Source organism: Stigmatopora nigra, chromosome 2 (genome assembly GCF_051989575.1).
Source record: "Stigmatopora nigra isolate UIUO_SnigA chromosome 2, RoL_Snig_1.1, whole genome shotgun sequence".
In the NCBI taxonomy this organism is placed as follows: Eukaryota; Metazoa; Chordata; class Actinopteri; order Syngnathiformes; family Syngnathidae; genus Stigmatopora; species Stigmatopora nigra.
Genome location: NC_135509.1, coordinates 1,439,680 through 1,458,132, shown reverse-complemented (window position 1 = coordinate 1,458,132; position 18,453 = coordinate 1,439,680). Strand labels below are relative to the sequence as shown.

General features: G+C 41.6%; 1 protein-coding gene across 1 annotated transcript in view; it reads right to left on the bottom strand.

Annotated features, from left to right (window-relative positions):
• Positions 1–18,218, bottom strand: part of man1a1 (mannosidase, alpha, class 1A, member 1) — a 31,466-nt gene extending 13,248 nt beyond the window's left edge. The window contains exons 1-4 of the mRNA XM_077744247.1: positions 17,460–18,218; positions 3,890–3,986; positions 1,532–1,647; positions 612–692 (exon numbers count right to left, since the gene is read on the bottom strand). Of these exons, the coding sequence (XP_077600373.1) occupies positions 612–692; positions 1,532–1,647; positions 3,890–3,986; positions 17,460–18,005 (840 nt within the window). The 5' untranslated portion in view covers positions 18,006–18,218. The remainder of the gene's footprint in view (positions 1–611; positions 693–1,531; positions 1,648–3,889; positions 3,987–17,459) is intronic.
• Between the last annotated feature and the right edge of the window lie 235 nt (positions 18,219–18,453).

The following is an 18,453-nucleotide window of genomic DNA, read 5'->3' as shown; positions in this document are numbered from 1 at the left end:
TTCAGCCTATTTTTTTTTTTAGATCAGCGCGCACCGTAGCCCGAGGTTTTCAAAAGCTCTTCGGCAGTCGGGATTGGCGGGCAGCAGAGCTATTGATTTTTTTGCGCAAAGTTTTAATTAATTAGGAAAAAGAAGCATATCATTAAAAGGAAAAAAAGCAAAAACCTTGCAGATGCCGTTTTTAGCCTTAGAAAAATGGATTCTACACTTTTAAAGGCTTTTATCATGATAAAATTATATATTTTCTGATATGTCATCGTAGGCCTGCAGTGATAAAATCGATTTAAAGTCATTGGAAACACAACAAAGTGCATTTAAGGAGCATGAAGCATTTTGTAGGACTTTCTTATTGTATTATCTGTGACTTTAAAGGGCGGGGTCTATCAGTGAAAGGGGTGGGGCTGTTGGTTAAGAGGCGGGCCTGTCTATGAAAGGGGCGGGGAATAAATTGGAGACTCTATTTTGGGGGAAAATAATCAATGATGCAAATAACTAATAGTAAGTAAGTGAGTACATCCATACATAAAAATAATGTAAAAAGGCATGTGCAATTAAAAATATTTTAATCTTAATTTCCCTCTCTTGCTAGCTAGCACAACAAATAATCTTACCTCTTTCCCGGACAAGTAGTAGGCCGACAAAAGTCCTCCCACAAAGCGGATGTTGACCTCAAAAACGGATACTTCGGCATTCTGTGGCAAGAAAGCAAATAGAATTCAAGTCAAAATGGCAACTCAATCCCACATATTTCAAAATGCAGCCCTACTGTATTCATTTTTATTTTTTTAACTGACAGTTGAGCGCTTTAATTGCTGTCTCCTACAGATTAGACAATATTTCCCGACCGGCGCCAACAACAATTTCAATGTTTTCTTCCCGAGTTGCTGATTGCAAATTTGGATTGTGCCGTTAATTAATCCCTGGCCAAACAAAACAAAAGCACGCAATGCAATTTTCTCCATCGAGGCTAAGCCAAAAAGTACAGAACTTTTTTGAAACAAATAGTACATTTGTCAGGTTTTAGCACTCGGAGACAAAGAAGTTATTTTATTGATTAGTGTTGAATTAAATTGACTGAATAGCAAACTGAGAACTGTAACAGGAATTATGCAGGATTATTATTATCAAGACCTAGATATCAAGATTTAATTTTTTACTTATAAAATCACTTATTTTGGGGTATTAAAAATGTACTTTATTTTTTAAATGGGGAAAACAGTAAGTATTATCAGGAGGTATTTGAACAATATGCAAAAATGCTCCCTTATTGTTACATTTTGAGGATTCTTCAATAATGTATTGCCCTCTGAAAGCCAATTGTCATTTGTCTGCGGAATAATAAGGGATTCCGTGCTTGTTGCCAAGCTTCTAATTAATAAACATGAATCCAAAAGCCATTATAATCCAACAGTCATAATTACAAAACGTTATTATCTGTACCGTGAAATGTCATTGACATTCTCTTCCCATTTGTCTGCGTTAAACGTGGCCCGGTGGCGACTAATAAAGCGTTTCGGCTTCGGCGGCTCACCACGTTGAAGTCCAAGTTCTTCTCCACCCACTCGGTGGCGGCGTCAAATTCCTCAAACATCTCCATGATGTGAAGCGTGTCCAGAGCGTCTACGATGGTGGCGCCTTTGATGCTTCCTGAAGCGCAAAATCAAATCAAATGACACACTTAGTTCATAATGGAACAGAAATAGGAATACTTAGTCGTCAATGGCAAAAAAAGTACATCGTTTGCTTTATTTTGGTCAAAATCTGAAATTTTTTATAGCGTGCAAAAATTCATGGCAAGAAAGTACATTGTTTACTTTTTTGGGTGACATTTTTTATAGCGCATTTATTCAAGAGAAACCAATATTTCAAGCTAGCGCTAAATGTAAACATTAGCTTAAACATATCGGAATTTGATGTATTGACTCTGACATTAATAAATCCATTTAACGGACAAATAAAGATGAGAACGTTTATTCAAGTGTCTTTTTTGTAACGTGATTATCCCATCGACGTCTTCCGTCCCGAAAAGGGCGCCGGAGCCTCGTCCTTCTTTGTCAAAGTCTCTGGAGGTGAAGTGTCTTTCTTCTTTTTTCTTTTTTTGCTCGAGTCTATTGTCTGGTCACGGCGCTTCCTTCCCCCTCGATGCTTCTCCCGTTCGGCAGCGAGTGTCCACCAGAGTGATACAGATGGCTCAGACAGTGACCTGAATACTAATATCATCCTTTCGGCTTTGATTTTTTTTCTTCTTAGCGGTTTGCTCCCTGAACCGAGGTTTGGATGAGACGGGCCAAACACGGCGGGAACCCGGTTTGATTTTTGAAGGTCAACGCTAGCCTGCTTTCTTCTGCTTCCGATTTATGCCGTGTTTATTTTGGAATAGAGCGGCGGCGGCGGCGGCACTCCAATTCCCCACCTTGCCGCCTTTGTATTCTGTTTGTTTGTCAATGCGCCACCAAATGATGCACTTTTGTAGTGTGTGTGTAAAACACAAACGTAGCTACAAAAGCATGCTTCCATTGCTTTTTTGTATTGAAGGGGAAAGAATAATTTGAGATGACCCAAAATATAAGACAACCCTGAATATAAGACGACCCCAAGTATAAGATGACCTCCTCTTTTACAAGACTCACGTTTTTTAGTACCAAATTCACTTTTAATGACAGTCTGTAATACAATTATAACAATATATTGGGGAGAAAAAGCATGTTAATGTGGACAGGTCAATTAATATTTTAGCTAAACCAGCGAATTGGTTAACCCGGAGTTCCGCAAACTAGCACATTTCTTCGCCGAAGCAAACCCGGACGCAGCAGGTTGCGTATTTTTCATGACAAACAATTAGCCGGCGCGTCCCGTAGTCGCCCGACCTCATTTGCTTGTTGATTAATTAGGCTAATGCGGGCGCACAATCGAGGCGCGCCATGACATAAGTGTCGTGAAGCGAGCGCGGGGTTGTCGGAGGCTCCGCCTTGCCAACCTCGGGGAGCGCCGTGGTGGAATTACGCCATCCATCTCAATTACTCACACTGAATACGGGATCCGCGTGGCCGAGTCCAGCGCCAACCCGAGACTCAATGTCAAATAATATAAACCTGTAAATGACTTGTTTGTTTAAAGACGAGCAAAAACATGTCGCTGTGTTTGTGGATTTTACAGTGGAGTGACCGATTTCCCATATTTTTAGATACTACTACTGAAACGGATGTACTTTTTGGGAAGTTTAGTACCTTATTTTACCTCTACATGGCGACCCCGGCAACTGTAAAGCATCTACGTTGACAATAATCCATAACGTGGCGTCCCCGGAGACAGTTGTGTTTCATTTGTGGCGTGTGGAGTGTGTTCCGAGTATTTATAGAAGCTTGCTGACAAGCCACAAAATGCCGCACGCAGACGTTAAGAGGAGTTTAAACGCGGGATGAAAAAAGCAATCAGACCTCCGACGACGAGGAGGAGGAGGAGGACGCCCGCATTAAGCGCTTCAAACGAACCCCACGTCGGCTATTAATACGGTTCTTTTAAAAAGTCAAACAGGATTTAGGGAAGGAGAAGACAACTTGGTGTCCAAAAATGATCATCAAGTTCACCAGAATTGAGAATCATTTTTAAGTCGAATTAAAAAAAAAAACATTTTTTCATTTTGAGAGCTCTATGCGGAATCGAACCTTGGTCTTAGAACGTCGAGCCACAAGTGGTAACCACTTACCCACCGAATTCAAAATTGACAGATTACTGAGAGACAGATGTTGGTTATTTTATGACATTTTTGGACCTCCCAAACAGTCTACCACAAAAAAGCGCAATACTGTGTCTGATTAATTTGAGTTTACGCATCAGGTGTTAATCTAAAGGCCAAGGCTAAATCCAATCTGACGACGTGGACACTCACCAAACAGATTGCTGGAATGGCCTTGCTTGGAGACAGGTCGCAGCTCATTGGAACCCCAGGCGTAGCGTCGGTAGCTGTCCCACGCGTGTTTCATCATCTGTCAGGGAAAATAAGACAGACGACCAGATGTGAGTTCATGCTATGGGGGAGAAATGCTTACATGCATGCTAATAGTGGCTATGTCAAGATGTGGATGGAGGGAGCGGGTATGTTAGCATCGGAGTTATGAACGGAATTTGTTAAAAGGGAAATGTGTCGGTATATTGCTGCGGTTTTTGGAATAAAATAGGATTGTTTGTCATTGTTGGGTATAAGATGTTAATATGTATGGAGTCATTTACACTGCCAACTAGTGGCCTGGCATGCACACTACGGCTTGGTCATAAATACAGAAATGTTGAAAAATATCTTTTTGTTTTTATGATTCCGTTTTCAACTTTTGTAGAGTAAAATTTGTCTTTGTCTACACAAAAAATACTTTAAAGTCAGTATAGTTAATATAGAAACATAAACAATGTTCCATTTCACCCAAACTAAGGTCACATGACAACATTTTCCCATTGAAATAACAAACGCATACCCTACAGAAACCATGTCTTCCCATAATTCCCAGCTAAAATCCATTGAGTTGAACGATTCTTGCTAGCAAATGCCGTGTCCTCCCGAGATTCTCACTCTAGTCGCAGACACCCTGTTACAGTAGCTATTCATTAACCGGCCAGAGCTAGACACCGGTCAGATTGGCGGACAGACACCTGCTCAGTCAGTGGATCGGTCGCCGGATGAGTGAGCCGGGCAGTCAGTCAGGCGACCAAGCAGCTTAGAAAATCTCATTTTCAGCTCGGCTAGCTCTTCACCTGTCAAACGCCGGCTGCGCAAGCAGAGATAAGAGGGCGCTCGGGAGAGTTTGGGCGACAATAATATCGGCCGGTGACACGCCGGCGATCCGCGCGTTTGATTTCGCGAAGCTACAAAATGACCACTGGAAAATCAGCGCTTTTGAAACGGTGGAAGTCAAACGCTGGGAATGTCATTTCAAGCTAAATTAGGCATTCAAACGCTAGCTCGCGCTAACGTCGGCGATGGCACGATTAGCATCGATGACGCTAGACGTCCGGAAGGTGAAATTAGTTTCACGCTAACACCGCTAACGTCCCAACGAAAGTGAATTGAAGCTTGATTACGATTTGAAATACATTAAAAGATAGAAAATGGCTCATTTGAAGTACAAAAAAAAATGCGATTCTGGGGCATTTGTGCTCATTATCTGTGCACTTTACCTTGACGGGCTCATTAGTTGAACTGGCATCAATTTCAATGACAGAGTGGGGTTGGAGGAGGGCTTATGTTGAAATGCACCAAGAAGAAGAAGAAGAAGAGATTTTCACATGAATGCAAATATCTTGCGTCACGGCGGATGAATGAGCTCTGATTTCACGCGTTGGCGTGCTAGATGCGGCGCTGATGTTAAATCAATGGAGGCAAATGACTTGGATTATTACTTATTTATTTTTAAAGCGCATCTTCAGCGGCAGGGTTGTCAAAGTCATCTTTAGTGCAACTTATTCCTTCCTTGAGTGGATTGTAACATGAATTAAATTAATAAATCAATAAAATTGGCATGTATTTCTAATGGATAGACATATTTGAGTATGATATTTTTTGCGATTGGACGCCGGTCACGGAAAGAATGAAGAGAAGTGACGACACCCTGCCCTGGCCGGCACGCGGCAAAGCATGTAACGTAGCGACGGCATCCTCAGTCCCATCTTAAAGCCGCTAATTAAAGCTAGCCAAGCCGCTAATTACAGCTCCTCGAGTGGAGAAGAGGCTCGCTCCCCCGGGACGGCTTCCATCTTTTCGGGGGCTTCCAAGCCACCACCGACGGAGCCCGTTGACAAATTGGCTTTGGGTAGCTCAAGTGTGACAGCAAGATCCCAAATAAAGCCGCCAGAAACCCGATTATGGGGCCGTAAAAAGAAGAAGTGACTAGAAAGTGCTACCACAATTTATATGGCTAACGCACCACCCTAAAACCACACACAGTAAACCACATACATTTTCTCAAAAGTCAGCTTTTAAATTATTTCATATGTTTTATATTAATTTAGGTACCAAGTTGAAGTGCTAAAATACAAATTTGTCATGGTTAAATTGATTCAGGGTATTTTAAAAATTGGATTTAAAACAGTACAGTAGTTGAGACAATTGAAAAAACGCAAAGTACAATTATTACGACAATGTATTATTATTTCTGAAAGCAAAAGACCAAGTTTTGACTTGAAATGGGCCCCAAAATGAAATTTAGACACCAAAGTCACCGTGTCGGAAAACCCATTGTCGGAATAAAATCGCGAATCCAATGTCGAACACAACGAGCCGTATTCGAAAAGCAAAAGACGAGCACGGCTAAACATTCCTGGCCGTTATCGGCGTCCCGACATGCCGGCGCTAATTGGATTAACGGCTCAGGATTTTTTCAGGTTGGTCGCGGCTATTAGGACCGGCTGCTATTTCGGGAGAGGTAATTGGCTCGGTGCTGAAAGGTGGCGGAGTTCCGAGGGACAAACGCCGCCGACTTAAATACGATCAAAAGGCCTCTCGGCCTATCGATCGCTATCGGTGTGGGTTGTCATCGTTGTTGATTCCGCTACTTTTCTACGTATTGTACTTATCGCGACTGTTAGCAGTGATGCTAACGTTGGTCTTGATAAGACATCAATATCAGGGAGTGCTAAAATATATATGCTCTTTTCGAGATATTGTTTACGACCAAAAATGGCCGCCAGGAAAAAAGGAGCCCTACTATAGCAAACCACTAAGTAAATAGCAAATGTTTTGTCAAAAATAAAATAATCGGTAAGCTAGTTCGGACTTCATTTTAAACGTCACTGCATTGACTTGATGGAAACTTTGCCTGTCCCAACATGGCTGCTCTGAGGGGCAATGAATGGAAAAATGGAAATCAGATAATCAGCTGAAGACATCCAATGAGCATATCAATGAGTTGCCTTGTCTAATGGATTGGACATTTAGGAACATTAATACAAATAGAAATTATTTTACAGTCAAGTGAGTGGGCTGAAATGTATGATTAAAAGAAAGTTAAACTAGCAAAAACAGCAGTGTTGGTACAGGTACGGATACAACACTAATTAGGATATCTGGTTTAAAAAATAGAAAACCCCTTTTCAGTTTTACGAACACTTTCACTTACACGAAAAAGCGTGACAAATCGTCCCACTTCCACTTTTTGAGGGGCAAGAAAAGAGAAGTGGGAGTTGTATGCTCAGCGCAAACAAACGCAGTACACGGCAGCACATCATTAATGTAGTGTGCAAAGGGCGAAGGGCTATTGACCTTGTTTAGCAGAGCTCATTTCAACAATCGCTACTCTGGCGGGCCAATCCTCCGGGGAGAACATTGGCGACTAACAATGATCAATTCTACTTCGCTCAGGACGCCGGGTGATCTAACGGCGTCTTTTCCAACCTGCCAAAACATGGCTAACGTGGGTATAATGGGCGTGGCTAGCCCTCAACAAACCCAAAAATAGCAAGACATAATCCACATAAAACCAATATTAGCTACTTATTAAAAGTCAAAACCAGTAGTTACTGCTTGAGTTTACACTGGATCGTTTTAGGTGGCGGCACTACTTTGTAGATTTAAGCGTCTGTTTGAATTTTGTAGATTTTTTTGCAAATATTTAAAAATGGATTAAATAGACACATTTTATGATGTTTAATGGGCTATATCGTTTGATTGGAGCGCTTTTAAAAGTGATTTTTTCTTGGAATCTCACGTCAACGGATCGTCAAAGTTGGCAAGGCGTTGGCGAAGCAAACAAAACGTCTTGATGTGGATCCAGGCCCCTCACGCTGCGAATTTGGGCGGCGCCGTCAAAAATTCCTTTTGATCAAGTTAGTTAAAAGAAAAATAATTTCAAAATCTTCCCCTTACATCATCAAAGTACACAAGGCGCAATGCACTGCGGCTAAAAAATAAAAAATAGAAACACAGAAAACGAAAACCAAAAAGAAGAAACAAGCATTTGGACAGTAAAATGTTATTTTTATTTAATTTTTTAAATTGTCCCTCATAACTAGATGTATCATGTTTTTTAATAAATAAAAAAGGCTCATAAAAATTACAATTTTAATCTCAATTACCAATCAATTTACGGACAAACGACTCAGAATATTTGGAATATTTTTTCAAGATAATTTTATTCACTTGTTAAAATATTCAAAATTTAGAAACATTTCCAGTATTATGACTTCCATGTACTTCTACATTCCCCAATGTTTTTTTTTAAAAAAGGAATATTTGTTCAATTCAGCATGGAGGAGTTAAAGCAGCTAGCATGAATGGTCGCTAATTAGCCGGAAAACACACCATTCTTTTTTTAATTTCAATTATTCCGAGCAATTGCGTTCCAAGCGTGGCGCGCACCTGAACGCATTAGCCCGAGCGCTCGCCGTATGCAAATCCGAGCCTCCCCCGACTCGGCTCTCTTCCGTATCATCAGACCGACAAATACGAGGGCCGACCGGTCGCCCAGGTGGTAGCGCGCGCTAGCGCTAATGGCGGCAAAATGAATACTTGCCCGAACGCAATTTGCCCGAGTGACAAGTGCACTCGAACATGACGCCGAGTGACGCTCGGAGAAAAAAAAAAAAAAAGAAAAGCTCCATTAGCATTAGCGTGGCGGCCGTTACGAAAAAAGCTTCAGAGTACTTCAAAAGTAGAGAGATTGATTTCGCCTGCCTGGGTTAAATCGAGCAATGGACGGGTTTGTTTAGCGTCATCAAAGGCAGACACGGTCGCTAACTCGCTAACTGCTATTGACAGATTTTAAAAATGTGGTTATTATTAATATATTACTTTGCAAAATCCGTCCGAATTGATCTCTACAAGTGTTTTTGATGGAAATAAACAAGTGGCTACACTTCCACTTATGACCACTAGTTAGCAGGCATGCCATTACATGCAGTAGTCATACTTGGCCACAGGAGGGCGTAGTTTTCCCGATCAATTTTATTTAAAGTGCTATACATCCTTTCAAAGGTTTTTATTTTCATATTTACAATCAATACAGTATGTAAGCAGGTTTAAAATTTGCTGAAATGATACAATGAAGTACATATGTATACTTTACGTTATAGTTGCACTTTTGACATGCAAAATTAAACAGAAAACTCATCCAAAAATCGCAATGATGGCCTAAAGGCGCCGTGTCGGGATTAATCGGGACTCTGCGATGAACTCGTTAGCTAGCGCTGTCCTACTTCATTAAAAAACAGGCAAAATGGCCGCCGGAGCTCCTCTCCTGGACGGCGCCCAGACATCTGTGTAGAGCTTTTATCGTGACATCTTTGCAGGCAATCACGGCACCCCCGCGGGAGTTTGCTTCAAGCGCCACAAGCCGTTTTGGTCCTGGACTATAGATTTCTTTCCTTCTTTTCGCGTTGATTTCATCCTCCTCCTCCCCCGTTCTCCCCCCCAGACAGCTATCAGCTTGTATCGATCAGCGTGTAAACGCGGCGTCTACGCCGTTATCGGGGTCGTTGAACTGCAATCAGACGCTGGGGATTCGGGTGGCGTGGCCGTCGCCGCGGGATTGGCTGGCTGGCTTTCTTCGCAAACTCTGACTCGGGCCATTTCCAACAGATCGTTGGGGTTGCCAGATAAAGTTCATGTCGATACTGGGGCGTGATGTTTTTTCGCTGCCGTACTAAAAACGCAGTATAAAAGTCGGAATAAAAAAATGGCTTGGGAATGGTTTCATGTTGGACGGAAAAATGCACATATTCATCACTTCTTGTTTCGGGGCATTTCCTGGTCACTTTATGCTGATTTTTTGGTCACTTGCTTATGATTTGGCATGGTTTCTGGGTCATTTTCTGACTTTTCCAGGTTGAAATGGGTACTTTTTCGCTCCAATTTGATTGGAGTCACTTCCTGAGGCATTTCTGGGTCACTTGCTGTTGACTTTGTGGCATTTCTTCTGAAAAAAAATCCCTGGATTCAGGGTCACTCCAAATTGATGTTTCCAGGCTACTTCACATTCATATTAGGTAAATTCTGCAGTGTTTACGGGTTTCTTCCTGTTCCTTCTTGGAATTTACGGCTGACTTCATGATTCCATCTCACTTCCTTTTGATATTTGGTGATTTACTTGTAAAGGAAGATATATTCTTGCTTTGCTTCTTGTTGCTTTTAATTCAACAATCCTTGAGTAGGTTTTCAGTGTATTCACACCACTAATAAAAATACAATATATTTTGGTACGTCGGAATATTCAAATTACTTACAAACTATATATTTGAGTACATGTACGCCACTGCATTCACAATGGCGGTTTGCTGGTGTTATTAAAAGTAGTACAACAATTGCTAGGCTATATACAGTCATACCTTGATTATCACAAATTCACAACTTGATTTTTTTTGCTATTAATTATTTTTTAAATTTATTTCTATTAAGTTAAAAAAAATATGAATATCCACGCTGAACCAATAAAAACTGAAGAATTTTTGTATTTTTCTTAAAGTTTATAAAAATGTAAATATCCATGCTGAAAGTCATAAAAACTGAATTATTTTTTTTAAGTTCATGCTTGACTTGTCCTTAACTCCACAAGACGAATCCACTCTCACAACTGGCCAATCAGGTCGATCCACTTTTTCCAAAGTATCTTCCGCCACAAAAGAAATTCATTTTAAATTTCCAAACCCGTAATTTGACGCACCTCCGCCCGGCATTATTCAACGCGGACGCTTTTATGGGGTCTGACAGTTAAAAGCGCAATAATACGTTGATTATCCCGCGCCTCCCGGTGGACGGAATTAAGACTCGCCTCGCTCCGGACTAATTAAGCGGTGTATTGAATAAGTCATATTTTATCAACTGGAACGTATTAGCCTCAAAATACGACTTGTCCGTTTTCATTGCTATCATTTTTACTTCACATTACAGTGAAAGTTGAAACGCCTGATTGTATTTTTACCTGTTTTTCAAGCCTGTTCTGCCACACCAAACTAAATAAATAAATACCATATAGCAACAGCTAACAAAATTGTCATTGAGGGACTTCCCCAAGTGCTTTTCACATTCTTATCTGATCTGATTTGATCTAATCTCGATTGCTTCATTTTCTTGGCCGCATGCTGGATTTTTTTTTTGCTGCAAAAAAAATCAAAACAAGACGAAGAAAAATGATTTAAATGCTGTCATTCCTGTATTTTCAAGTCTTTTTTTTGTACCAAAACTGATCTCAAAAGTGAACATTTCCAATATTTAAAGTCAAATGATCCTCTTTTTTAAAGAAATATGGCCACCCAAAGAAATAAACTACTTGATTATATTAATTCATACAATTTTAACTTTAAATAAATTGTGTAATAGCTTTTCCCAAGCAACTCTCTCTTAGTTTTCCACATTAAAAAGTTTCCTTTTCCACCACGAAAGCATTTTCCAACTTGCTGATCTCAACCGCAACTTTCCAAGACTCTCCATCACGCCACGCTAAGGCTACGCTAACGCCCAGCGGCGAAATCCTGCAGTTTGCTGATTGCGCAATGACCTCGAACCCTAATAAATCACATGGCTAATTACTATAAAACAACAAAGCGCTGTGCTTTGGTGACTCAGCCCGCCCTCTTTGACACCTCATTCTTTAGCTAATAAAATATGCAAGTTTGCCTGGCAACCCTGGAAGCAAAAAAAAAAAAAAAACAGATCTCACAAATGCACGGACAGATTGAAAAATAAATTGCCTAGATGATTGACAGCCGCTGACTCTGGCTAATAGACCCAATTGGATTTGGAGAAAGAAAATCAGCCGGCTGTGACCCCCCCGATGTGCTCAGGACAAGAGGGATATTCAATATCCCGGAGCATTCGTTTCTGAAACATGAGCGGTCGTCGTAATGACAAACAGTGGCAAAAAACTGGAGTTGTCCAAAAGTTGGTTGTGCTAAAAATGCAAAAAAATGGCCAGATTGTTGCCTTTCTGCAAGAAAAAAATGTTCCTGATATGGAAATCACCAGAGTTAGCATCTTAGCAAAGCTTGCTAATTTCCCCTTTGTTATAAAAAAAATATATAATACAAAAGTAGTTTCCTAAATAAGCTACACATTTCACTTAGCTAAAGCCAGACCATAAACGTGTCAAATGGAACCATTTTAAAACATTTATCCAGTAACGCTGTTAAATTTTCAATCAAAAAATGTCTGCTTTCAGCGTCAAACGTTTTTAAAAAAAACTCCAATCTGCCTAAAAGCCTTTTTGTAGTCTTTTGTTCCTTTTAAGCACAAGGCATTTTTTAAAGAGCCGTCCGAATAAAGTTGAGTTACTTCTCTTAGCCACAGCGGGGATTTCAAACCAAGCCACCGAATTCGGAAAATGCGGCTCTCGAAGTGTATCGGTGTCTCGTTATTGACGTAGCAATTAGCATGTATTTGACGGCGTATAAGTCTTATCAGTTTAAAGTCGTGGCAATACACGAACGTCTCCGAATCGGACAATAAATCCGACCGGCGCATTTCAAATCGGCGCCGTGGCGGGAAGACACGTTGACACGGCGCCCTAATGTGCCATTTATATTTAATGGGACGCTTTGAGCACTTAAAACGTTCAATCTTCAACGTTCGTGGCTAAATCACCTGACATCCAGACGCCGCTAATTGAGCTTGAGCTGGAAAATAGCAGGTTAAGTTGAGTTTTTGGGGATGGCGCACATTTTTGGGGTTAAAGATATTTAAAAATAACATTAAGGGTTGATCAAATTCCCCAGAGTATGATTTTTATTATGAAAGGCAATGAAAAGACAATGAGTTGAAAAGTCAAGATGAAAATATGCCATCATTTTTCCGTCTGTCAGCTGACTGGACCGACTTGTTTTTGCCATTGGCACTGAAAACCTCACACTCGTTCTGACGTATACAACAAATAACAAAGACATTTATCTTTTCCAAATGTTATGTTCCACGACCAAGACAAGCAGAAACATGGCAAACGGCATGGCAAGGCCGAGAAATGGCTTTGGGCGACAAGCTGGCCTGGTCAAAAGAATGAGAATCCAAGGAAACGCCATTCTATTTTGTCTCCGTGGGGTGCCCTTACGGCTCCGGGGCAGTTTTTGAAATATCCGCTGTGGGAACGATTCCCACAGCGAGACCTACTTAGACCACCCACCCAAATGTAAACAACCACTGGGCCTTTCATGACCCACACTGACTGCTGTACCACTCTACAGTGATGTGACTGGATTTGACATGTCTTGCAGGCTAGCCATATGTTCCATTTTTTTTTTAGAAAACATCAGAGAATATTGAAAAAAATGTAAAAATACATACACTGCAGCTCAACCTTAACTAATCCTTAGATGTATGAGTAACTGGAATGCAAAACTATGATTATATAATTAAAAGTACATGTAACGGATCTAACCTTTTGCCATAAGTGGACCCAAAATGACCATTTTGCATTTTTTGGAATAAAATCCAATAAAAAAACGATACTTTTTGTGTAAGTCTTGATCAGTAAGGTCAGGCATGTCAAAAATTCTTTTAAAACAAAAATAAATGCAAAAAAACAAGCAAACCTAACAAAAAATACAAAAAACATAAGCAAAATACACACAAAAAACTATTAAAATTTAGCATTAACATAAAAAAAACGAAAACATTTGGGGCTGTCATACAAAAATGCCAATTTCTTCAAATTAAAAACATAACAAAATATTTGAAGAAATAAAATGTTTTAAATTATTATTTTGGGGTCATTGTGATACCACTTATGCATAAGAGGTTTAAAATAATGCACTTATCAATGTAGCCATTTCCCTCCCCACAATCCAAGGGTTCTTTTATCAGCAAAAAGGCAGCCATCGACCAGAAGAAAGGATAATCTAGCAACGCCGCGAAGACCCCGTTTGTTTGTAACAATTTGTAGCGGCGCAATACAAGTCGATGCTTCTCGGGTGTTTTGAAAAGCACTCAAGCCGGCCGGCCGGCCGGGCAGGCCGCAAGTCGGGGCTATTATATCCATTAGACGATTAAACCCAGTCTTTTCGGAGCTCGGCGGTAACTCTAGCTGACACAAACACACACACACTCACTGGCACACTTGTGGAGAAACGCAGGTCCGCCAGCCAGAGGTAATTAGTTCAATGGTCGATACAGAAATTGCACTTGGGTTAGGCTGATAAAGAAATTTCATTTCAGCCTGGACAAGGTTAGCAAAGCGCTAAACGCCTCCTACTCTGTGGAGAAAAGGGCCAGACACGATTTATTAGCCAAGTCGAACTTTACATTAAAGACAAAACAAATGTTATGATAAACCTCCATCTAAATATGAAAATAAAATGCTCCCTTAATTCCATACCAAGTGCTAATCAAAGTCTTTTTGGGGCTAAAAACAAAGATAAAGATAAAAAATCCCAACTGATACTACCTAAATTGAATTAATTAAAAATCCTACAGTCTAGCTATTAAATATATTTTTTCTTAATTGAACTCTTGACATTTCCATGACCTCCCGATCCTAAATTCCATCTCCTTGACCCTAAACAATCCCTAATCGCAAAGATTCCCAACAAAATACCCTCACCTGTAATCCCACTGTAATCCCAGTCAACCTAAACCTCAAAACTCCATTCTACCCCATAAAAAATAGCTATTATCTCCCCAAATCTTCCATCAGTTCCAACTGACCAGCCTTAAAACCCAACTAGCGAGTATATCTCTATTTCCCTTTCTGTCCGAGCCCGAAACCTAATCTACTCTGAGCAGTTACCACCAGATAAAAAGCTTCGTTTAAGGGTGTCAAATAACAACATCTCTCCAGCCAGGTCCGCCTTCATCCCCCCCTATTTATCAGCTGGCGTTTTCTGGGCCAGCCCCCCCGTTGTCTCCGCCTCCCGAGCTTTTCCTACAGAGACCTCGCCAGCCGCCGGCCTGCCGCTTTCTCTTTGATTCGGACCCGACAAACAGATTTGGCTGATTGCAGGACCGAGGCGTTCGCTCACAAACAAGATGTTTATCCTTCTCTGGGAGGTCAACAGTCGTGGCACCCCCGACGGGGAAGAGAAAGTCTCTTAACCGGCTGGCTCCGGATAGCGGGCATTTAATCTGGAGACGGATCCAAAACCCCGTGGATATATACTCGTCTTGTTTCGGAGATGCCGGCTAGGCCTCCGCGGGGAAGGGTTCTAGCAACCGGTGTTTGTTGGCAAACACAATCAAGACGCTGAGGTTTGACCCCCGTGAACCATTTGGCCTTTGGTCTTGTTTAGCGACACAACACGTTAGCCCAATCAAAGGAGGGACTGACCTTGAATTGCCAAGTGGAATTACCCAATCTGGCAATGCGATATCTTCAAAACAAGAACAAGAAATACACAGAAACGTCATATGGTGACACTATCTAGCCAACAATAAACCAAATATCAGATTTCACAATCAACAATGGGACACGGTGCAACAACATTGCTATAGAAACTTCTGGAAACATGAACTCTAGCACTAATGCTAACCGACTACATATTCCAAAAAGAAACAGTTAAAAAAATAAGGGTTGCTAAACCTTAACTTTTCCCAAAGCCTTCATTAAAAATGACCCATCGCAACATAGTAGCATCTTAAAGGACCCTATGTCTCGTCAAAGGTATGATAACGCTACACTATCCAACCATAGTAGCCGTTATGTCATTAGATGCACGTTAGCCAGCTGCCATTTTGCTCCAGTAGGAGCCATAGAATGTCAATAAAAAATATCTGCTAGCAAGATCAGCATGTTCACATACAGTTGGTACTCCTTATGAATCGGGTTTATGGCACTTATTTTTGTCCTCAACGTGTTTTTCATGTTGCTGAACTACAGGTTTCTCACTGTTTTGTAAAGGAATAAGAAAAAAATAAATACATCAACGGAGCTGACCTGAGCTTTAACCCCAATTCATGTGATGCGGCGGGCGCTAAGAACGCTAAATCCCGACCGGTCAGAACAACAACACGACCTTTTGCTTGTTATTTATTCTAACAGTAGGTGGGCACAACCAGAAAATCAAGAGTAATATCAATACTCAATCAGTTATGATGTGTTTCTCTAGAAAATACTTCAACTCAGACACAAATGGAATTTCCTGCAATTGTTAACATGTTTTTAACATTTTTTTGCCAAAATTACCTTTTTACTACTCAAAAAACTTTCTGCCATACTCCCATATTACTACTACGAATACAATATGCACTAAACAGAGTACAATATATGTCAGTGAGTGAAAAACGGACTACTATACCCAAAGCTATGTTGTTGTTGTTGTTGTTACTCCATTAATATTTGATCAGTATAAAAAATATCCCTCAAGCCAGACCATTTGCGCTACTCTTTACAAGCACAGTAGCGGCTGCTGTTGCCTTAAAAGTCAGGCCGTCGCCAGATGGATGACTGTGATACAACACAGATGTAACAGACCAAAAAAACAATGGAACCGAACGATGTGTTTGCCAATCAAAAGGTTCCTAAGAAGTACCTTGGCGGAACTTCAAGATTAAATTCCAAAAAAATGAGATGCGGTGGCGATTAGACCACAAGATGTCAACAAGAACCAGACAATATGGGCGATTGGCGTATTACAAAAAGCACTCGCATCGTTAAAGATCTGACGAAAGCAAATGACTAATTTGGTAGAAAATGTTCCGAGTCGACAAGGACTCAAAAGAAGAACAGAAAGTACTACTCGCAAAGAAATAAGTTGAAGATGTACTTTAATATTTTTATGTCAATAGTGTGAACTTTTACGACTATTAATAACCCAAAGAAATTGTTACAGGGAAACCTTCACTAAAGAAACATACCCAATGTATTTACTCATAACAAAGTATGTCTGGATTGTCTAAAAACTGTCAAATTATGAACTCATTGGCAACCATTGATGGCATGAGATTTTGTCAAATGGGATCAGACGTCTAGTAGTGATGTCACCATACGATAAAGCTTATTACTTAGTACTAGATATGGTCAGAAAATGAGATCCTATCCAGTAAAAGTCCAAAAATCGGAAGAAGCACCTGACTGCATTCCACTGCCGATTGGTGGAAAGGGTTGGAACGAAAACCCGCACTTTGTGGAATAGTTTGGAGACCACTGCCTTTAAACAGGGAAAAAAACAGACATTACACCAGACAGTTGTCAATCATTAACGCTGGTTTTAAGAGAACAAGAAGAACGTGAAACCCGACACGCAGGTAGATAAATGTCGGCCAGGCGTGCAAACGGCGATTGCGAAAGAGCCTGGATTTGACAACCCGTGCCACACGGCCTAATTCCAATACAACAATCGCAAGATTGCCACTCTGGCCACGCTTGAGCTGGAGAACGTTTCAGCGGCGAGTGTAGCGCCGCACGACGGGCGCTCGGTCAATAAGAGAGCTAATTCGGTTGGGAAATGATTCGTGGCGGTCTGATTTCGTCCGTTTGGGTTTTGCCAGGAATGGCCATGAATGGAGATCACTTGTTATTGTTGCTATTTCTGCATGGAATTCCACTAAAGAAGCATACCTCTTTGATTTTGGCTCTCCGCTCCCTAGTGGTGGGGTCCGCCGGTTCGTGGCCCGTGGCCCCTGGGGGTCTCTGGTACCTGACGTCAGGTAAATCATTGGCCAGCTTCCCACCTTGAAGCAAACTCTCCTGGGCAACTTTCTCCTTGTCGCTTAAAATGTCCTGCTTGATCTCATCGGGGCGTTTCTGCAGAGTATCCTTGGCCTCCAGCAGGGCTTTTTCATGGTCCTTTTTTATTTTGATCAAGACCTTCTCGTCTTCGGACTCTACGCCGCCGCCGCCTCCTGCGCCGCCTCCTAACGCGCCTCCTCCCGCAACGGCGTCCGGACCGGTTCGGGTGTTGGTCTCCACGGCGGAAGAATGGAAGAAAACTCCGCTGAGCAGCTTAGATGAGTCGGGCAAAAAGAAGATCGCCCCGAAACACAGCGTAATGAAGGCGCTGAAGACCAAAAGCAGGATGAATTTCTCCGTCAACCTGAAGGAGGTCGGGTTGGCGGACTTCCGACTCGGGGTAGCCGTGAAAGGCAAAAGAGTTGAAACGGGCATGTTGCTTCCTTTTTCCCCTCCTTCCTTTTTTCCTTTTTCTTCTGTCAGATGACGCGAAATGCGCCCGTCGAATCGGCTTTATAATCCGCTCAGATGTCCACCGTCGGAGCGAAAAGAGCGAGACGACGCTGGAGAAAGCGCCGACCTAAAGTTGTCCATAGCTGGGGAGCGAGTAAGCGACAGCAGCCAACTCTCGGAGAGCCCAGAGCGAAGCGGCTCGGGGAGCGGAAAGGGCGTAGCCAGGCGTCAGCTGACACCAGATCACGGCCAATCGGCTTGGATGGACGATGAGGGGGGCGGGGCAACTTGAAATACACACTGTGAGAAAATATTCTCACTGTGGGGAGTTTTGCCTGGTCTTGCCAGGCTTGTGTGGGTTTTCTCCAAGTGCTTTGGTTTCCTCCCACATCCTAAAAACATTCTTGTTAGGCTGGTTCAACACTCTAAA